General features: G+C 33.4%; 1 protein-coding gene across 2 annotated transcripts in view; it reads left to right on the top strand.

The window, feature by feature from the left end:
* Hdx (highly divergent homeobox) overlaps positions 1-24,026 on the top strand; it is a 114,138-nt gene that overhangs the window by 14,000 nt on the left and 76,112 nt on the right. The window contains exons 2-3 of one of the 2 annotated variants that reach the window (XM_028884581.2): positions 6,126-6,272; positions 15,103-16,212. In XM_028884581.2, coding sequence (XP_028740414.1) covers positions 6,126-6,272; positions 15,103-16,212 — 1,257 coding nt within the window. The remainder of the gene's footprint in view (positions 1-6,125; positions 6,273-15,102; positions 16,213-24,026) is intronic. The other variant, XM_028884582.2, reaches the window with a different exon arrangement.

The following is a 24,026-nucleotide window of genomic DNA, read 5'->3' as shown; positions in this document are numbered from 1 at the left end:
ATGCTTATAAATGGATCAATTAATTAAAAGAACATAAGGATCTTCAGTGCTTTTTTATCAAATAATAGTACTCTAAAATTGGAAACAAAAACAAAAAGGAAGCAGGCAACGACACAATTGTATTCTGAGAGCTTACCACCTTTTCTCAGTGTTTGCTACAAACAGAGTCGAAAAGTTAATTACATAGTTGACTAGTACACTCCATGTAACAACAACAAAATGCATGTTATTCTAAGGTGCACATAAAATTTTGATCAGCATGGATCATATTTGGGGATATAAAACTGTCAAAATGAAAAAAATGAATTCATAGAAAGGATGTTCTCTGGTCAATACAAGAAATTGAAAATCAATAAATGAAACATTTGGGAAATCTCTACATTTTTAAAAATAAAACATTATATGCACTACAAGGAAAATGAAGGCAATAACATTTAAAGGTTGAAATACAATAAACAAAACAGAAAAGAAAGAATTTATGAAGCCAAATTGCTATCTTTGAGAAAAGACTATACTATACATAAATTGTATATAGGGCATTTGCCAGAAATCCAATAAATTAAGCATAAAGTTAAAAACTATTAAAATAATCCAGAGTAAATTGGAAAATACCCAGGCTCGGTTGCCCACGCCTGTAGTCTGAACAGAGAGTTCGATGTAGGAGGATGTGGAGTTCAAAGTCACTCTCAGCTACATGTGATTTTAAAGCCAGCCTGGGGGAAAACATGTACAAATTTTATCAAATGTTACATGGTATTATGTTTATAAATAAATAAATCAACAAGTTGGAAAGGAGGTATCAAAAAACAAAATATCAGAGTCAAACAGTGATTAAGTAGTGTATATGTTTAATTATCTCAATATATTGAGTATCAGTGTACTAATTACTCTAAAGACATTGATTGCTTTTTTAAAAATATAAACTATCTGCTTTATTAAAGGATCTGCTTTATATTATAGTCACAAGTTAGAAGGAAAAGGACAGAAACTATCACTTTGTGACACAGTCATATAAACAAAACTGAGGTGTATAGATTAATATCAAACATAGTTGAATGTAGATGAAGGAATAACACAAGGAAGTAAGATGACTTTAGAAAATGGCTATTGAATAAAAGTTCAGTATACCAAAATATATGACAATGCTTAAAGGTCTGTGTGCTGAAAAACAGATTTCTAAAATACGTATAGCTAAGCCTAATGTAAATAAAAACAGAAAAATTTCACAATTATGCTTGATGACTTGATTCTTTCAATAACTGATTAAAAAGGTAGTCAGAAAAATCAGTAAGTATATAGAAGACTCAGATAATGCTATGAGCCAATGTAACCTAAATGACATTTTTAGAAAACATTCATGCAAAAAATACAATACATAGTCCTTTAAATGTACATGAACATTTATCAAGAGAGAATACATAAAACTTAAAAATTAACTTACTTCCCAAGAAATTTTAAAAATAAAGGCAAGGAAATTAGAATTTAGAGAAATGACCATATATGAGTAAGTTTCCCCTTTTATGTAATTCAAAATACTTTCTCTGCTTACAAAGTAGAAATCAATAACAATATATAATATGTAGATATTTTAACTAAAATATAAACAAAGGGACTTTGAAGTACCTTGAACTGAATGGCAACTTTAAAGTGTTACCACAATTTGCAGAACATGAATGAAATGCTACTTAGAAATAGAAATATCTAATAATAATTGTTTATATTTGTGAAAAATAAATCTCAAAACAATGGTATAAGATCTTTCCTAAGAATCTGTGTAAAGTGATACTGCATCCAAACAAGCCAGAATAAAGGGAAGGGTAAACAGGAATGAGTTAGAGCAGAAATCAGCATACATGTAAATGAAGACAGAAAAATGTTGACAAAAATCAATGAAATGAAAAACTAGTTCTTTCAGATCAATATAAATGATAAACTTCTTGCCAAGCTCCCAAGTACGAGGAAAGAGACACATTACCAATACCAAGAAAGAAAAAAGGTCAGTGACTGCAGATTCTATAGTCATTAGACAAGTATAAAGGAGATGGAATAAATAAATTCACACTTTTGAATTTAGCAATTTAGATGAAATGAACCAATTCCCTGAAAGACACAGAGTACCAAACCATATACAAACTGGCAAAGTTTAGCTAATATAGAAATGTGATTTGCAGTTTAACACTTCACAATGATGACAACCATGGTATTATTTTGAACATTCACGTGTGTGTGTGCATGTGCGTGCATGAGAGAGAGAGAGAGACAGAGACAGAGACAGACAGAGAGACAGAGAGACAGGAGTCAGTTCTCTGCTTCTACAGTATGGGGCCAGGGGCGCTAACTCAGGTCATTAGGCTTGGTGGAAAGCACATTTATCCTCTGAGTTATCTTATTGACCCTCCATAGTTAAATTTGGTAATTTTTTAAACAAATATTTAAGATAAAATAAAGCAGTTATATGTAATCTTTTAATATATATATATATATATATATATATATATATATATATATATAATCTGTTTCATCACTTATTAGCTTAGTGCTCACATTAAATAGAGTACAAGAGAACCACAAATATCCCTAAAAATATGGACTTAAAAGTTGTGATAACAATATTTAGAAATCAACTCAAGTGATGTATAAAAACCGAATGCACGAACCACAAGTGGGCTTTATGCTATGAATAAAGGTCAGGTTTACCATGTCAAAATCAAATAGCATAGTTTACCATGTCAAAATATTAGAGGACAAAAAATATTGTCATCTCAATAGATATGCAAAGAGACATGAAAAGAGTAAGTACCCATTGATGATGATGGTGTTTCAAAATACAAAACATTTTTATTAAACTAATAAGGGTAATGTTGGTAAATCTACAAATATCATTGAATTGAATGGTGAAAATTTTAATCCTTCCCTCTAAAATCAAACACAAGGGGGAAATGTTACTCTTATTAAGTAAAAAACAAAAACAAAAACAAACAAACAAAAAACATGCTGTAGTTCCTAGCTAGTGTAGTAAGGCAACAAAGAGAAATAAGAGACATAAATATTGAAAAAGAAGTAAGCCTATCTGTGTGGATGGTGGAATGGCAGAACTTTAGAACATACTAAGCAATCAATAAAAAGCTTCTGGAAGGAATATGTGAACTGTGCAAAGTTGTAGACTGCAAAGTCAATGTACTAAAACAACTGTGTATCAATAAAATAACAATGAACATCTGGAAATTTAAAAATTAATAAAATTTATAGTAATACTCTATGGGCAACTAAGAAATACACTGATATAAGTTTAACATTACATGTATTTGGTATGTATACTGATAAACCAGAAATCAACATGTTACTAAATATATTAATGAATTTCATTAAGCTGATCTGTTGGTTCAGTATAATCACAAACACAATCACAGCAGGATTCTAAACTAATTCTAAAATTCATATGAAAATGTATTGTATATAGAATAGTCCAATTTAAGCATAATTAATATAACAAGCACAATTAAAGGGGAAAACATAGACTTCACCAAAATTAAAACTGCTCTGTGAAATGTATTTTTAAATGTCAATTAAAATACAAAAATATAAATACATTATTCCCCCCTTCCCTTTCCTCCCAGCAACTCACCCCACATTTTCTCCCTCCAACAACTCTCACGCCCCAGCCCCTTACTCCCTCTCTAATTCTTTTATTTTTTAATTTTTAAATTTCTGTTAGACTTTTTTCATACGACATATTCTGTTTATTGTTTTCCATTCCCCAACTCTTCCCAGATCTACTGGATGTGCTTCCTCATGGGAGGCCTTGCCTTCTTATGGGGGAGAGTGGGGAGGCAGGAGGATGGAAGAGGGGGATGTTTGGTGTGTAAAATGAATGAAAAAAAATTCTTAATAAAAAAATTGAAACTAAGTTAATAAAATAATAACCAAAGAAAGAATAAACCAAACAAAAAATGGCTTATGTTCATTTAATGTAGACAATCATAACTAGGATGGGTAGATATAATGATATCTTGTTTAGATGGGTTATCTAGTTGTTACAGTAAAGAATGAATTTATGTAGCTTGAAAAAAAACAGCTCTTTTGAGCAAAGAGTCCTTTTGCTATTAGTGCTGAATTTAAGGGAAAGACTAAAAATTCCTTAGCATTTCTTGTTACCAGAATTAAAGATGTGTTTGTTGCTCAGTCGCTTCCATTTGAATATTGGTTATCAGTGGAGAAGTCCTGTTGTTCTTTATAAGGGTCATATGATATTTGGGTAAGTGTAATGACTGCAGCCAGCCAATAGGAAAATAATCCATCCTATGTTTCAAGGGAGGTATCCTCACACTTAGGTATCACCTGCATCCTGCATCGTAGGCTTTTTGCTGTAGGTACAGCTACTCAGGAAAAGATCAGAGTGATTAACATGGTTATGCATTCATAATTTGAAGTTTTCCACCCTCAAAATCTACCCCATGATACCTGGCTTCTAAATCAGAGGAGGTATTTCAGGTATGTGACTTCCATCTTCTGGATCTTCTTCAGTTTGTGGTTGAACCATTTGGGTACACTCAAAAGTTGGAAGGCATAATAATCAAAATTGTTTTGATGGATACTGTCCCTACATACTGTTGCAATCATCCTTGAGTGTTTGGTCAAGTTGACATCCACATTACTGAATATCCTTCAGAACTCTCCTTCAGAAAGTTAATGGAGGTATTTATTTCTGAATGTTCCTGAAAAAACTCTACTCTCATTTCTCTTGTGGCCTCTCCTACATTTCATTTTCTCTAATCAAATCTCTTAACAGTTAGTGAAGTACTTATGTGAGCAAGGAAAAAAATAGCCCTAGTATACTGTAGTATATGGTTATACTTTATAATTCATTAATTTTTTATTGGATAGATTTGCTATTATAAGTATTCAGAGTAGGGTAAAATAATTTACATTTCTGTATTAACAAACTTGATTGTTTCACTGCACTGTATACTAGGAAAAATGTTTAGTTTGACTGAGGTTTTTTGTGGCAGTTTTCCTAATTTTAAAGAACCATTTTCCTCAAGAAAGTCTTTTTTGTGACAGATTTTTAAACAAAAACCTTAAGCTCCCTTAATCAAATTATAAATGTTCTTTATAAAAATACACTACTATAATTCATCCTTTTAAAAATAAAGTTTGACCTGTCATTTACTTGTGAAACACACAAAGTTTTTAGCACTTTGTATTAAATATCTCATCTATTGGCAAGAAAAGTAAACTTGCTTTGTCTAATTTTGATGGTGTCAATTTAATTTAAAAATACAGAGCTTCCACGTGGTTTTAATAAGTTATGCTAATTTTAAATTTTCATTTAGATACTATAGTTATTAAAATAATTAGTTTGGCTAATATTACATAAAGCAAAGACACACTCACATTTATTAATCCCTTCTATTGGTTTCTAATCTTTAATAAAATGTTTTGTTGAGCTGAGCGTGTTTGTGAACCCTAGTAATTCCAGCATTTGGTAGAAGCAGGAAGATAAGAAATTGGAGGCCATCCTGGGCTACATGAGATTCTATCTCAAGAGCAAAAACAAAACAAACAAAAAAAATTAAAAAGAGAAGTTTTGTTTTAATAAATAATGAAAATCCTTTTATCTCAGAATGAGAAAAAAAAAAAAAAAAAAAAAAAAAAAAGAGTCCCCTTTGTTTCCGAGCATGGCTTCTGACTGTTAAGACATATGCCAGATGCTTTTTTTGACAAAGCACAGTTGAGTGTCCCTGTTGGTAATTGACTGCGTATGGCTAACGCCATCTCTGGCTTTACTAGCCATAAATATTTATTTCAGTGAAAACCGTTTTCCTCATGTACTGACACTAACCAGATAAGAGCCTGCCTCTTTTTTTTGCTTTTCTTTTTCATTTTCTATGTTTCTGACTTTGAAAGTTGGAATTTGTGCTTTTGTAAGCGAATTAAATGTTTGTCTATATTTTTCAGGGAGAAGCTGTCTCCCTTTAACACACCAATTACTGCCCATTCCTGGGGATTAATTTACTTAACTAAAGTGTGCAGCACAGAAACTGTATCAAGAAAACAAAAGTGTTCAAATTCTACACCTACCAAATTTTTATTCCACTTTTCAGAGTATCTTCTTTTATTTTTAGATGAATCTCCGTTCTGTATTTACTGTAGAACAACAAAGGATTTTACAGCGTTATTATGAAAATGGAATGACAAATCAAAGTAAAAATTGCTTTCAGCTCATATTACAGTGTGCACAGGAGACTAAGCTGGACTTCAGTGTAGTCAGGGTAAGTATTGAGGTCTTGCACTTGAATTTATAGCTTTTTATTACAAATGATATTTGCTTAATATAAGAAAAACTATTCAGGGTATGAAGTCCTAACTTTCTACACAGCTTCATTTCCCTGGTGGAAAAATACTATTTTCATAAATAGAGATACCCACACAGTCATATTTGTTTTCATAAATACCTTGAAAACACTGAAACTCTTGGTGTATAGACATAACTCTTACATAAATCTTAGAACTAATAAATACTGGTAACATTAGTTACGGGTTGTTGATTATATGTTTTTTTTTGAAACTTTCATTTAATCTACAAAGAGCCTCCACATTAACAGTGAAACAGAGATTTTCTGAAGCAATCACATGTGCCTTGCTTTGTTGGTATTGTATTTAGAATTATTCCTCAGATGTTTAGAATTTGAGCATTTTTTTCTCTTTCAGTAAAGTACATTTGTTTTTATGGATACATTTACTTTCTAAGTAAAATGTATATATTTAATGGTTTGTGAGTAAGAGACAGGGAATCCCAAGGGAGAAATTATTGCAACCATTCTTATTCTGTTGTTAAAAAAAATCAGAGCCGCTACGCATTACTGAACAGCAATGAGGTGATAGAGAAGAGGCAAGTGATAAATCTGGCAGAACTAGTGACCAATTGTATTGAATGCATTGGTCTACTCATGTTTATTTAAACGTTCTACAAATCCTGTTAGTGTGGAACCTTAGTGATTTAAAGATTCACAACTTTACCATCCATGGAAGTCACTCAACTAATTTGGAGAAAAAGGATATATCTTTTTAAAGTTTATTTTGATATACAATCATACTTTCAAAGTTCCTAGAAAAAAGATCTTTAGATAGAATTGTTTCCCATATTCTTCCTAAGAATTAAAGTATATATTCACATTCAAATAGGAAATTATGCCATTTATTATAGGGAACAACATTCTTATTGTCTGAGATTAATTATCAGATTCACATTTCTGTTAAAAAGAAGAAATAGCTTCTATTAATAGCTCTAACTGCACCTTTAAATTAACTGATGAATCTCAAAGAAATATGTTTAATAGCTTTATTTAAAAAATATTTCAAGTTGTTGAGATTACACTTTATATAATTAAACTTTTTCCAACTGTAATTTCCTTGGACGTTTACCCCCTTTTGTTTTAACATTACTTTAAAGTAAATTGTCTTCTCCGGAAGCTGCAATGTGGATCATCTCTCATATTTCTTACCCCTTAAAACTAAATTTATTGTTTTTGAATATAGAGATTGTAGAAATACAGATATTTATATTTATACTGAGTATGGAGTGAAACTTGAAAACAATGTGAGTAGTAGATTCCAATTCTTAGAACGTAGGGTTATGAGTATAACACTGTATAAGATATAAGGAGTTGAGTAAAGCAATCAGTTCTCCTCATTCCAGGAGAGCATTAGTGGTACAGAAATGTATTGTTTCCCATCTAAATCTCAACATAATTTCATTCTTTTGACACTCAGACAAAAGCTCAGCAGAGTAGTTTGTAGATTTGTAAATCTATGATGACCCCATCTTTTGCTGTTTATTCTGTCCCACTTAAAAGAGATCTTTATTATTTTTCATATAAAGTTATTATGTTTTTCCTCAGAAGAACTTAAGTGCAGTATATTAAGTATTCACTCTAAGTGTAAAATGAATTTAAAAGGTTGAATAAAACATCCAAACAAAAATAATCAAAAAGAAGTAAACAGACAAGAAAACAAACAGTGAGATATAGAAAAAGTTAATAAAATTTAGAAGACGAATGTTTGAAAATGCTATAATGAAACCCATTCTTTTGTATGCTAATTCCCCCCCCCAAAAAAAAAGAATAAGAAAATGATCTGACATACAGTAGTGGTAATGATTATAGAATGCTGATGATACTATAAAAAAAAAACACTATACTGAAAGAAGAAATTTACATACAGGTAGTGAATTTTTAAGATAGAACTGATAGAGAATTTTATGACCCCCAAGTATTGGCAACTCAAAGCCATTTCTTTTTGCCTATGTATAGTCTGTTTGTTAGATCAACACCTTAGATTCTTATTACACCAGTTTGTGTGGTATGTTTTCTTTCTCTTTTTGATGAATTAGGCATTTGCAAGAGGTGGGCACTTAGATCTGATAAGCATAAATTTTAGATCCTACACTTTAGGGTGAGGTTTAATTATTGTAATCCCGGAACAATGAGTTTTCTTTATTTTCAACATTTTAAGTACCAGTATGTATGTGTGTATGTGTATGTGTATGTGTGTGTGTGTGTGTGTATATATATAACATATATAAATAGTATATATATATATATATATACATATATATATATACACATATATACTACTTTTCTTCCATAGGGAACTTAGAAAATAATTGAACTCTTAATTTTTTTTTTTTTTTTGGTTTTTCGAGACAGGGTTTCTCTGTGTAGCTTTGCGCCTTTCCTGGAACTTGCTTTGGAGACCAGACTGGCCTTGAACTCACAGAGATCCGCCTGCCTCTGCCTCCCAAGTGCTGGGATTAAAGGCGTGCGCCACCACCGCCCGGCCTGTTCTAAGTTTTTATAAGCCAAAGAACTGTGATTTGATTACATCAGTAAGATGATTAAAATGTCAATATACAGATCTTTTATTGAGGTTATAGTATAATCACATTTCTCTCTTCTTTTTCCTTCCTCCAAGTCCTCCCTTATACCCCTTTCCATTATCCCTCAAATTCATGGCCTCTTTTTTGACTAATTGTTATTACATACATATATGCATATGTATATGCTTATGTATTCTTGAGAATAACCTGTTCAGTCTATATGTTACTTGTGTGTATGTTTTCAGGGCTGACCATTTGGCAGTGGACATCCAGTTGGTGTGCTCTTCCCTGGAGAAGACTGTTTCTCCCCCTCACCTGCCTGTAGTTCTTTGCATAGAGTTGAGGCCTCATATTCTTAAAATAAGCACTCCCAAATCAGGTGTGACTGGGGCACACCTGTAATCCTAGCGCTGGGGAGAAAAAGGCAGGGGAGAATAAAGAGCCCAAGGTCATCTTTGGCTACAGAGCATGCTGAGGTCATCCTGGCCTTCATGAAACCCTCTAATAAAAACACAAGCATTAAGTGTGCAATGAGAATTCTTCAGGACTAAAATAGGAACTTTATTGCTAATATTAGGTGGAAAAAGTTTTTTCCTTTGAAATTATAATCTTCCCACAAAATTCATCCCAGGTATTTTATTTCAGTAAATTGTGAAACGTTTTTGCTGTCTATACTATACAGTTTTTATTTTAAAGCACCAATTCAAGCAGCAGGGCATGGTTATGCACACCTGTGAACCTAGTACTTGGGAGGTGGAAACAGGGTGTTTAGAAATTTGTGCTCATCTTGTACTATATAGTATGTTGTGGAATATAGTTTCAGATATGGTACATTCATTTATGCTGTGGAACATTTGTTTTAATGATGTAAAGGTGTGTTGCATTCTTTTATGTTGCATTTGTTTAACTTTGTGAAGCCGTGTTACTTTGCCTGTCTAAAACACTTGGTTGGTCTAATAAGGAGTAGACTGGCCAATGGCTAGTCAGGAAAGGGATAAGTGAGACTGCCAGGCAAAGAGAATAAATAGGAAATCGAGGAGAGGAGCATGAAAAGAAGGAGAGGAGGATGCCAAGGGTCAGCCACACAGCCACACAGCCACACAGCCAGCTATGGAGTAAGAAGGGAAGAAAGACATATAAAATAGAGAAAGGTAAAAACCCAGAGGCAAAAGATAGATAGGTTAATTTAAGAAAAGCTGGCTAGCAACAAACCAAGCTAAGGTCAGGCATTCATGAGAAAGAATAAGTCTCCATGTATTTATTTGGGAGCTGGTTGACAGGCCCCAAAGAGTAAAAAAAAAAAGAACCTACAATAGTAAGTTCAAGAATAGCCTGACTACATGATACCCTGTCTCAAAAGAAAAAGAAATCATACATCTAACTTAAAAACAAACTACTAAGATTAGTAATTCTATATGTAATTTAAATGTATCTCAGACGTATAAGTGCAGTTTATTTACTGGTACTTTTAAAAATTGGGCTGGAAACATAGTTCAGTAGGTAGACTACTTGCCTAGCATGGACATAACCCTAGGTTCTATCCTCAGCACCACATAAACTGAGTGGGATGGTAAATACCTGTAAGGAAGTAAAGGCAGCCAGGGGTGGGGGTCACAACTTCAATATTATCCTTGTCTACATAGGCTATCCTGGGCTAGAGACTCTGTATAAAGGAAATTTACAAATATGTAAACTAACAGGAAAATCAAATGTCCAAGATTTAAAAAGCAATTGCCTTGCACATGGAGTCACCATGACAAGTGAGATATTCTTATGTGGTCATTGTGTTTTATTTAGTAGCCATATAAGCAAGCACATATACATACCCCAGATGGTTTTCTATTTTAATAGTAATCTTTCAAAAGTAAATCTAAACTTTAATACTCATTTGCTTTTAACTATTGTTCAACTGCCTACTATATTCCACTTAAATCTTATATCTGGTAATGGTCTAAAACTATAAGAAGGATGATTAAAGGTTCTACTCAGAAATATAACACTTCATGGGGCTGGTATACAAATAAATCATTTGGGAAACCACCTGAAAACTTTGAGTTGAACATCTTATTAATTAATATTGATCTGTGGTTCAGCCTCTGAAACAGACTAATGATGCTGTTCCTTTATCCTACTAATATAGCATCACATATTATTAACCAACAAAGCAATTAGCAAATAAAGCCTCTATAAAGTAGTATGAATGAGAAAAATTTAGATTCTTAAATCACTGTGAGAATTTCACAATGGAAGCTAATGAATAGCTAACTACATAATATCCTTCCTAAAGATGTGTCATACATGAAGAAACACGATGTGATCACTGTTTTGCACATGCAGGAATACCATCAGATCCATCTAAATGTGTGGTTTGTCATAACAGTTCAAAAATACTTTATAATCTCCCAATTCTACAGTCAAGGCAGAGTTACTATACTGTGGTCCTGAATTCTGTTACTACTCAAATTAAGATAGGTTAGATTTGGACTTTTCTCTGTCAGAACGTACAAACCTCCAGAAATTATGTTGACACTAAGTTCTAACTTTACAAATACAATCCAGAAATCTGGGCCAATAATTCTATGTTAACCTTACTCAGAACTATAGTTATTTAAAGGTGTCATTCATGCCTTCAGTCTTCCCATTGACACAAAAGCAATTATAAAGACTAACTACCATACCTCCCCTAGACTCTGTTCTTTAACTGGAGATTAATATTCGTCAGCTCCATGTTCTCTTCCTACCAGTCTGCTAGTATTCTCTTCCTTTCCACCTATTTTTCTGCCTTCCACACTACCCAGAACTATAAATCATTTTCATGATTTGGAAATGAATAAAAAGAAATGCAAATATAAACGTCCACCACCACCAAATGGGTTTTTAGGAACAAGAATGTAAAGTGGAATCCAGGAAGTGGGAAATCTTAACTTGGCTACCTCCATTTCCTTGTCCACACACATATATTCACCTTTAGTAGTTGCTCAGCGACTGAGCCTGCATCCTTTCCCCCTGCTTTTTAATAAGCAATGTTTAGTGAATAATTTTAAGTATTATCAGGGAGCCCTATAATCAAGAACTTCTATTACTACAAATTCCACTTCCATTTATTTTTAATTTGTAGAAAAGTATGATACTTTATTTGTTCAAAGTATGTGTAAAATCAGAGAAAGTGCTACAAGTATAATAGTCACTGTATTAATGAGCTACATCAATCTTATGGCATCTGTGTGGATTGTGTTTCAGACAAATGAGGTTTCTGGGTTGCAAGATAGCTGAATTTCATATGTATGTAATATTTTTCTTTTGTTGTATACATAATATATCAAACTATATATGCTATTATGTATATTATAATATGCAGCTATATATGTAAACAATAATATATATTATATATAAATATATTGTATATATGTAAACATACATATATATGTAAACAATAAAATTATGTAAGTAAGACCAGAGATGCTACTAGGTATAATAGTTGCTAGATTCAATTTTACCAATTCACCATTATTTTCTTCAATATTTTTTAAGTTTAGTGGTGTATATTTTGTAATGTAAGAATACATAATTCTTATACACTTTTAAATTAAAAAGCTGGAAACATTTTAAATATTTATGAAATTCACCTTTTGGGAAGTTATGTTTATCCAAAGAGTTTTTTCTTAGTTTTCTTCACTTGTGATATTTGTACTTACACATATTTCAGAACCTGCTTGTAGATCCTGCTCCTCCTATTCAAGCAAGTCAGAGTGAGTTTAAAATTCCCACTATGTCATGTGAAGCAAAGGGGAACATCACAGTTTCATGAATACTTTCTTTATTAAAAATATAATTATAAAAGTAAGACAGTCAATGGATAACTGGTTCAGGAGGTTCTAGTCACTGCATATGAGGTAATGTTAGAAGAATACACCAGAGATCAAGCAGATTTTTCTACTTGCTGACAAGGTTTCTTTCCCAAAGCTATTATTTTTGGACATTGGTTTCTTCATTTATATAATTTAAACTGTAGCACCTACTAAAATATATAAAGAATAGTCATTGCAGAATCTAGTACATACAATATTATAGCAAAATTAATGTTATCTATACATTGTGTAAACACTGAAAATTGGATGATTTATGAAGTTTTTAGATGAACATCATTAAAAATTTGCAAAAATAATTCTTACATCATTTATGTGTGAGACTAGTTTATTTAAGATTTTCATTTACTCGTTTATTTTGTTTAATTCCTAAAAGATAATAGTGTTTTAGTAGTTTATCATATGACATGAATTTTTTAATATAAAGTTGCATAATCATATTATGGAATGCAATATTTTTATTGTGTGTTTTAAGAAAAACTATGATTCAGGGAAATTATACTAAGGTAATTGTAATAAATTACTTATATAGAAGAATGCATTTTATAATTAAATCCTAAATGCCAATGTATTGTATTACCTTTATTCATTACTTTTTTCTATTTTTAAAAGTAATATATTCATTGCATAAAACTTTTTAGGTAAAGTGCAAAAAAGTAAATAACTACTATAAATTAATAATAAACCAAAAAGTGGTATTATGTAACCAAGTTACTACCTTTATAGAAAATTTCTCTTACAAATCAGTTAAAAAAAGGCGAATATCCCAATATGAAAATAGGTATATGTAATGCATGATAAGATCTATCAAAATAATATAGCAACCATTGAAATCCAATCAAATCAGCAATCATTTACCTTTTAGTAATTCTCAGGTTAGAAAAAACTACAGAAGATTCAAACTGGAGGTTTGAGGTAAACAAAATTTTCATATGTTGGAGGGCACTTAGAAAATAATAGATTTTTACTATTGCATGACAAACCACCAACACAAAAATGTATGCAAAATGGAGTATATAATAATGAATATTTCTGAAAATAATATAGCTAGTAGTATGAAATTAACCACATTATTATACTTATCCATATGATAGAAGTCATTAAGCCTGATGATTATGAATGCACATTTGATTAAGAATATAATTTTCTAATGAGTTGAAAGAGCTGAGCTTTAGTGTGCTTTCATTTTTTATATTATAAATAGATATATAATGAATATGTTTAACTACAAACTTCGTCTACATCTGTGCCTACATTTTACTAGTTCTTAGCATATATTAATCATGTATAATAATGAATTGTATCATGGCATTTTTATACATGTACATACTATATTTTGATCATAGTCACCTCCCATTACTCTCTCCTGTTCACCTCGCACTCCTGATGATTCCCTTCCTCTTCCCACCTAGCCCTATTTCTACATCCATGCTCTTCAATTTCTTTCTGTATGTCTCTCTCTTCTTCTATCAATTTTTGATGACTTTGAGTTCCACTAAGGTTGTTTGCATGGTACTAGGTAAGGAATTATTTACAGGAGCATGGGCTCATGGAAATGAGCTGTGGCACTAAAGAAAAAAGTGTGTTCCCTTTACCCTAGAAGCTATCAATTGCCTATAGATCCCCAGGGATGGTTGGGGCCTGGTGATTCTTTCCCATGGATATTATTATCTGCTTATAGGTTGGGGAGTAAAGGGTGGGCTCAAGTCAGTTAAGAGGGTAACAAAGCACTCTCTTCTCAGATATTAGTCCTGCTCTACAGAAAGCAATCCACTACTGGTACTGTAAACTTCGTCAAAATCACATGGCTGGGAAGGTCATCAGCCCTAATGGGAAAGCTAAAGCTACTGCTATTATTTTGCAAAATGGACACTATGTCCTCATCAAATTGCTGTCTAAATAACTATGTTTTTACTCTGAATAGTGCTCTCATCATCTTTGGTTAGAGAAGCTCCTTTTTGCCGTGGGCAGTGGTAAATGCAGAGACTTAAACTGGTCAAACCATAATTGCATTTTTAAGATATATTCCTGGAAATGTATTTAAGAGGTCAAAAGATATAAATAGTTTCAGAATTCTGAAATTTTTTGCAATTCTTGGTACATATTAATTGGGTGGATCTTATGGCAAAGAGTAATGTGCTCTTACTAAGGTTCTCATGTATTTTATTTAATGAGTACTTAATCATGTTTGCTCTTAGACTTTGGTAATGGTAATTTTGTCTTTTATTGGATCTTTTCCTTTTGCCCACATGTAGGCTTTGTTTTTATGACAATAATATACTTTATTACATAGAAATGGATTTTTCTAAGTTTGTTGTTACCTTTTATCATATTGTCATTTTTTTTTTATTCTTTCAGACGTGGGTTGGCAATAAGCGAAGAAAAATGAGTAGTAAGAACTCTGAATCAGGAACAGCAGGAAGTGTTTCTGGTACTTCTCTGGTAGCTCCAGACATTACAGTTAGAAATGTAGTTAATATTGCCCGGCCTTCAAGCCAGCAATCTTCTTGGACTTCTGCCAATAATGATGTCATTGTAACTGGTATATACAGTCCAGCAAGCTCATCAAGTAAGCAAGGGACAGCAAAGCATACAAATACACAAATTACAGAAGCACATAAAATTCCTATTCAGAAACCAGCCAGTAAAAATGACACTGAATTTCAATTGCACATTCCTGTTCAAAGACAAGTAGCACACTGTAAAAATGCTTCTGTGCTCCTAGGGGAAAAGACAATTATTTTGTCAAGACAGACAAGCGTACTAAATGCTGGAAACTCAGTGTACAATCACACGAAGAAAAACTATGGAAGCTCTCCGGTGCAAGCTTCTGAAATGACAGTACCTCAAAAGCCATCTGTGTGCCACCGACCTTGCAAAATTGAACCAGTTGGTATTCAAAGGTCATATAAACCTGAACATGCAGGTTTGGCATCGCATAACATATGTGGGCAAAAGCCAACTGTTAGAGACCCTTACTGTAGGACACAAAACTTGGAAATTCGGGAAGTTTTTTCATTAGCAGTCAGTGATTACCCTCAGAGAATTCTGGGAGGAAATACCACACAGAAGCCTGGTTCAGCAGAAGGAACTTCTTTGTCCATTGCGATGGAGACTGGAGATGCAGAGGATGAATATGCCAGAGAAGAAGAGCTGGCATCAATGGGAGCACAGATAACGAGCTACACAAGGTTTTATGAAAGTGGTAATTCCCTTCGAGCTGAGAACCAAAGTACAACTTTGCCTGGACCAGGAAGAAACCTGCCAAATTCACAAATGGTGAATATTAGAGATTTGTCAGACAATGTACTGTATCAGAATAGGGACTACCATTTGACACCACGGACCTCATTGCATACTCCATCTAGTACTATGTACAGTAATACTAATCCATCACGGAGTAATTTTTCTCCACATTTTGTATCATCAAACCAATTGAGGTTATCACAAAACCAAAACAATTACCAGGTAAGGTATAAATTTATTTTTTGAAGATTTTTAAAGGCATGCTTGATTTAAAAATGATGGTTGTGTACAGTTCGATTACATCCTATATCACAACTCATATTTTTAATTAATTTGAGATTTTTATTTGAAAATGATGGGTTGTTGTCAATACCTTGAGTAGTATTGTGTTTATCAAGTTCTAAAATGATGATAGTCATTTAATAGCATCTTACCATGGACATCATTTTTTTTTTGTTGTTCAAGAAATGGTACTTTTATATGAAGCATAACATTTCCCACATCTGAAATAAGATTAATTGGGCTATGTTTCCAATTGTCTTCCTTGGATACAGAAGTAAATGAATAAGAACTTAGAGCTTGCTGTAGTTTAGCCAACTGATTTGTCTAAAAGTAGATGCCTGATTCAGATTGAAGTTGACCATTAATCAAATCATCTTTTGTATGGCACTTATTTGGAAAAGATATATCCATAGTAAGACTTCAGTAAACTTTAGACCTGGGAACAAAACCATATTATTTTTTTACTGTTTTACATATTCATTTGTTTAGGTATGTTTCAGATAATCTCTTTAACTGTGAAGTATAAGTCTACCTCAGAAGCTTTCTTATGATCTTCTCCCTAAAAAAATATGATTTTTAGAATTTGAGTAAGAAGGTATATATGTCTGCTATTTTTCCTTGCCACGGGCCAGACATCCTTATCTGCTCAACCACAATACTGAAGGAAACATGCTACCAGGGTGTTCCTAAATTAAGACACCATTTTCTCCTGACTCTCTCTACCTTACCGTTTTATAATTCAAAGTGGAAAGCAATAGCTGACTCTAGTGGTATACATCCCTCATCATCAAGCTCCTGGTCATCCTAATTGACATAAGTTCCAAGCCAGCCAGGGCTACATAGTGAGGCCCTGTCTCAAAATAAAAACAATAGAGACAGTAAAGGTGGGGGAAGAAAAATGAAAAAAAAATGATGAAACTCTGGAAGTACCTTTCCTAGCATCTGACCCTAACAAAGAGGAAGTTAGTCATAATGATTAGTAGTTACTTCATTTTTCTGTTTGCCGTTTACCAAAAAGTATACTTAATGTAATGTTGAATTATACCACTAATATCCTCCTCACTTTACACATCTTCAGTTTTTACTCTTTTAGTGTTTTATTTTATTATTGATTGATTATCATAAGGACTTGATACATAGCTCTGGTTGGCCTGAACTTGTATGTAGACAAGACTGATCTAAAACTTGTTATCTTCTTGCCTCTGCTTCCTGAGAGTTGCAATTATAGGCACATGTTACCATTTCCTGAAAGTGTTATTAATTGTAAGAATGATAATATTTACCATTTGTTGAAGGACTTTCAAATGTCTCAGGCCAATCTGGACTGAATAATTAGGCCCTATCTTAAATGTAAACTAATGTATATTAAAAGTAAATACCCCGGTTATCTTTTGCTTATTACTTGTATAGAGTACATTTTTTATGCGTTTAATTGCAGAATATGGGTGTCCTTGAATCTAAAATGAGTATTTTGTAGGCAAGGGATTATTGAATGCTGTTTTTGTTTTCTCAATTCAGCCATTCTATATTTTGACTAGAGAATAAAGTTCATTTACACTTAAAGTAATTGTTGACAGGTAGGATTTACTATTCTGATTTGTTAGTTTGCACTTCCTTTCTCTACTTCCTGCCTGGATGTCTTAATTCATAATTTACATTTTTTGTTAATATGTTTTTATTCCTTTTTTGTATTTTGTATATCTACCAAAAGGAATTTTTTTGCTTCATGATCATCATTAAGTCTAAATAAAATGTGAAAATAATTTCTTAAAATTCTTTTTTTTCTTATAAGCCCACTACTTGCAGATTCTCTTGGAATATTTTGTTAGATTTATTTTCTTTCTCTGAATGGACACGTGTCCTGTTTCTTTTCATATACTATGTTTTTTTATATTGATAATTTGGGGAGGAATAAACTTTTCTAGTTTTAGCATTCTTGCTTCATGGAGACATTCATGGGTCATTCTAGCATAATATTTTCACTGATCAGTCTAGCATAGTGTTTTCAGGTCATTTATTCCTTTCATAGGTTTCCACTGAGTCCTTATGCATATTTCACAGTTCCTCTATTTTAGTGGCTATGTTAAAGTATTTTAATTTGTCTGAGTCTCACTCTTGATTCTTGAGGAGCCATTAGTTATTCTATTTCTCAATCACTAATATCTTTCTCCACATTTCTGTGGATCATCATTCTCCTTAATGTTTTCACAACCCTTGTCCACTGGTTCCCACCATTTCTTCTAGCCTGAGAGCTCACCTGCACACTTTTGTCTGTCTGAACTTCCAATTCATAGATAAGGAGGCCAATCCCTCAGACAGCCTGAGACACATTACAGTAATGAAAATTTTAATCAAACGAAGTCTGCATCTTGTTCACAGAGGAAACTAGGGATTGGGCCAAAACTACCTTCAAGTCATGTCATGTCACACTAAAAATGTTGGTCTAAAATGGGTCAATAAAAGTGCCATGCATTTTGCTGCTACTTTTACCATGGCATTTTCTTAGTCATTTTGCTTAGTTTCTGTAGGTTTCAACAGGTTTTCAGAGCTGCCACAATGCTGTTTTAGTCCTTTACTACTTGTTTTTCCTTTTTGTTTGTTTTGACATAGAAACTCAATATTTAGCCTTTGCTGGTTTGGAGCTGCCTATAAAGGCAATCCTCCTGCCTCAGACTCCCAAGTTCTGCTTATGTGCTCTCACCTACATCAAATCAACAAAAATGAAGTATGTATAAAATGCCATATGGAAACCTTTTACTTTGTGTGCTAATTTAAAATATATATATTGTGGTGATATTGTGTTCCCCAATATATTGTGCACCCTAATAAATGTATCTGGGGTCAGAGAACAGAAAAGCCACTAGATAGACATAGAGGCCAGAAAATGGTGGCACACACACCTTTAATCCTAGCATTCCAGAGGCAGAGATGCATCGGGATCCCTGTGAGTTCAAAGCCACACTGGAAACAGCCAGGCATGGTGACACATGTCTTTAATCCGAGGAAGTGATGGCAGGAAGCAGAAAGGTATATAAGGCATGAGGACCAGGAACTAGAGTCTGGTTAAGCTTTTAGGCTTTCAGCAGCAGTTCAGCTGAGATTCATTTGGATGAGGACTCAGAGGCTTCCAGTCTGAGGAAACAGGATCAGCTGAGGAATTGGCAAGGTGAGGTTAGCTATGGCTGGTTCTGTTTCTCTGATGTTTCAACAATCACCCCAATACTTTGCTCTGGGTTTGTTTGTATTAATAGGACCTTTTAAGATTCGTGCTACATAAATATATATAAAAGAAATGTTATTTTCAACCACAAGCAATTTCCTCTCCTATTCCTATGTTCTTATTCTGTAAAAGAGTCTTTTGTGTATTGTCATGTTTGTCATTTTATTGTTTGAGGAAGTTATAGCAAATGAACAGTGAAGGTTTCAATCAATTCAATCAAGTAAAAAATATTTATTGACTTATCATATGCCCAGCAGTATTCTCATATTATATATCTTATAATTAAAAAGAACCCCTAGAACTCTGCCAATTAAGCATTGTGATTGTCAGGCATTGATGTTCAGCTAGTAGCAGAACAATTGAAAGAAAGCTAAAACATTGATTAATGAATTTCTTACAGTTGAGAGACAGTTATTGCCTAATTGTTTCAGTTCATCAAATTGCATTTAAAGAAATGCTAATTAATAAATTTTCAATTTTCCTGAATCACATAAAATAAAACATATTTCAGGTTGTAACTTGAGTGTACTCATAAAATGATTCGAAATTTTAAAAATAGGGTGTACATCATGTGTATAGAATTCTTTATAGCTGCCATAATTAGGTTTCTCTTGCTGTGATAAAGACTGGGCCCAAAAGCACCTTGGGAAAGAAAGTTTATTTGGCTTACACTTCCATATCACAATCTGTCACTAAGGAAAGTCAGGACAGGAACTCAAGCAAGGACCTAGATGCAGCAACTGAAGCAGAGACCATGGCTTGCTCTTTCTAACTTGTTCAGTTTGCTTTCTTAGATGCTCCAGGACAATCTGCCCATTGATGGCATCACCCACAATGAGTTGGGCTCCCCCACATCAAACATTAATCAAGAAAAATATCCTATATATTTGCCTACAGGTTTGCCTACAGACCAGTCTTATTGAGGCATTTTTTTCAATTGAGATTCATTCTTTTCAGATGACTCTAGCTTGTGTCAAGTTGACAAAACTAACCTAACTGACCCTTGTCAGCTTGACACACAAAAAAACACATCACTATTAAACCATACACTTTTCTTTCTTGTCTGCAAAATGTCATAGTACTATTAATAGTACAATATAAAACATAGTGTAACTTTTAAAGTTCCACCGTCTTCACAAATAACAGCAATTTAAAAGCCAAGTTCTCTTCGAAAACTCAGTGTCTCTTTAAAATATTGAAGTTGCTAAAATATTCATGCTGTTGTAACTGTAAATAAGGAAATCTAAATATTTATTTCTCTACAAAATAACAATAAATGTATAGTCACAATCAAAGTAACACAAAACCAACACCCAGCAATGTAAATGAAATCCTTTAACTGAATGTCCCACATCTAGAATTCACTCAAGATCTTCTGGGCTCCACAGAACCTGGGCAGTTCCACTTCTCCAGTTCTGCCACCCACAAGGCACACTGCTCATTTCGTAGGCTCAGGTTAGCTCCATTCTAAAGCTGTCTTTGGTGGTCATCCCATGGTATTGGCATCTCCAAAATGCTGGGGTCTCCACATGCTGCACCTTGACCAATGAACTCCCAGCCTCTCTTTAGGGACTCCAACCCTGTTACTTGGTTCTAAGCCTTGGCATTTCCCCATGATACCAGCAGTCCTGGGGTTTCCTCTACAACTGAGGATTTATCTTCACCAATGGCATCTCCTGACCATTCATAGTGCAGAGCCTCAGTGCTTTCCAGGGCTACTTCATGTCTTCAGAAGCAGTGTGAGAGATTCTTACACATTACTAAGTTTGGCTGCCAACATGAGATGCAACCTTGTCATCCTCTGGACCACAGCTTCTGTGTGCTGAATCTGAGGGAACAGTTCCCCAATGATTTTCCTTCATTGATGCTGGTATCCTATTTATCATAGCTGACCTCTCAGCCAAAGCCAACCAGCTTGTCCCAGTAAAGCAATGGTTTCATTGTACTAGTGCTGGTCCCTTGTTAATCACATCTGATTTTTCAGCCCCAGCTGAGAAAACACCATGTATTTGTAACAAAATATTACTTTAATGGCCTGGATAAAGTCTTTACAGGATCTCAAAACTTCCCTCTGAAACTTAGCAAGCCAGGCTTCCGTTCTCTTCATCTTTTTTCAGCATTATCTTTCAAGTGACCACAGAACAGCTCATTAAGCTCTGAGTAATCAATGACTTTTCCAGCCCTGTGTTGTCACAAAATACATCACCATCCTCCCAAGAATGAAATGGTCAGGTCTGTCACAATAATACCCCAACATAAAACACCATGACCGAAGCAACTTGGGAAGAAAAGGTTTATTTGACTTATACTTCCACATCGCAATCCATCATTGAGGGAATTTTGGCCAGGAACACAATAAGGAACCTGAAGGCGGAAATTGAAGCAGACCATGGAGGAAAGTAGCTTACTGACTTACTCTCCAACACAACTCAGGAGTGTCATTGCTCACAGTGAGCTGGGCCCTCCACACCAACCATTAGTCAATCAAATACCCCAAAGTCTTGCCCACAGGCCAGTCCTTTGTAGATGTTTTCTCAATTGACCTTTCTTCTTTTCAGTCTATGTCAAGTTGACGAAACACTAACCAACAGTAACTAAATTACTTTTAGAATCAAGTTAATGCTTTTAGCATGTGATTCCTATGTGGCATTTATAGGATCTAAATTCTCTAAAAGGAAATAATTTTTAATTTCAAAATGATTTAAAAATCATATATTGATATCCGTCATCAGTTTCAAGTGTAAGCATGATTTTCCATGAAATGTGTGTTGCGTTTGGATTCACCATGCTCAACTGCACACACAATGTAATTCTAATTTATATCCAGGCAATTGTGTCTTTTTAAATGTATCCATTCTTAGCCATAAGACATAGTTTTCCAACAGAAGGCATTTCCTTGCATTACAATTGGAATTCTTGGTTGGATTGAATGGGTTGACCTATCTAGGAAGTGGCTTTATGATGGTCACTGAACCCTTTGTCATCTCCTGAGCATCCACTTCTTTCCTGTCTCATGTGTAAGATCTGTCTTTGAATGTAGTACTTTTTCATTTCTCCTCTCCTTTACTACTCCTCCTGTCTTAGTTTCAAGCCTGTATTACCTCTTGCCCAAATTCATATGCAAGTTTGTGTACTTCTTATACACGCAGAGGCATGTTAAACTTCCTAATATACAAAATACAGTTCTGCCACATAACAGAATATTTCAACAGCTCCATAGTTCCTGAAGAATTAGATTCAGGTGTATATGGCATTCCCTACTTCCAACAAAGTGACTTCAACCTACCTTTGTAGTATGAGTTGAACTGACATTTTCTTGGACACCTATCCTTTTATGCCATGGTGATGATACTATTCTTTTTTCCTGCAATATCTCTTTTTATTTCTATCAGTATTCCACTCAATATTTTTAGGTTCAGCTGAGATACCAATCCACAAGTGGGTGTAATTTTGTCATATTTTGAACTACTATTACTTTATTGGGCATCCATTGTAGCTCTTACTATAGTTTTCTTTGTATGAAAATCTTTCATGTACCTGTCTTATCTCTTCCTTTCAAATCATAGTTCTTGCCCTCCAGGAAATTAGGTTCTTACCTATGTTTTTATTTCCTGTAATGATCTCATATAGGAGAGATACCTGATAGACATTTGAACAGAATTTAAATTAGATACCTTAGAAAGTTATATCTACTTATTTCAATAATGTTCAATTTGTCAAAAAGTTTTTGAAGTCTTTTACAATTGTTTTAAGAACCTGTGGGATTCTTTTAAATGCTTTTAGTGATGACAAATCATCACTAAAATTTGATTTTGGAAAATAGAATTCATTCTGAGCCACATTTAGTGAATAGTATGAATGTTTAATCTAGGGTGTATTTTTTAGTTACAATAAAAGGTGTGTGAAGTAATGAGACAGAATCTCTGGATGAGGCATGAACTGACATTTCCAAGTTTCCCAAATGCTTTCAACAATGACAACATCATTGTAATGAGTTTATAACATCTTAAATTTTCTAGCTTAAAATACAGAGCACTCATTTGGCTGGGTAAGTTCTGAAATAGTTGTAAGATCCATGTCAACTCCTTGTCAATTCATTTCATAATTTTCTAAACCAGGCTGTTTATGTATAACATTTTATTTTGTTGCCCATTTCATTTGAGTACCATGCTATATAGGTTCTAGTGAGTATCCTGCCTTCAGTCTTGTACCAAACAAGATCCCTCAAAGTTAGAGAAATGTTTATCTGTACCATTATTCAATTTTAAAAACCAAATCTAGGTTCTCTGGCTACCTGTGTTTTGGGTTGTGCTAGAAATATAAGGAATTAAAGAATACATTACAGTAGATGTTAGTTGAATATAAAATTTTAGTATCATCTAACTCTTTAGTAGTTACTGTTTTAGGATTCTGTTTTATTCATAATTCTTTGTGATTGCATACTTATTTTCTAGAGGTTCTGTGTAGCTTCTCTTGAATTATTCTCACTAATAGGAATATGTAAGGTGACAATTCAAAATAATTGGATATCTCT

Source organism: Peromyscus leucopus, chromosome X (genome assembly GCF_004664715.2).
Source record: "Peromyscus leucopus breed LL Stock chromosome X, UCI_PerLeu_2.1, whole genome shotgun sequence".
NCBI lineage: Eukaryota > Metazoa > Chordata > Mammalia > Rodentia > Cricetidae > Peromyscus > Peromyscus leucopus.
Note: the sequence above shows the minus strand (reverse complement) of the source record. Positions and strands in the feature narration are given on the sequence as shown.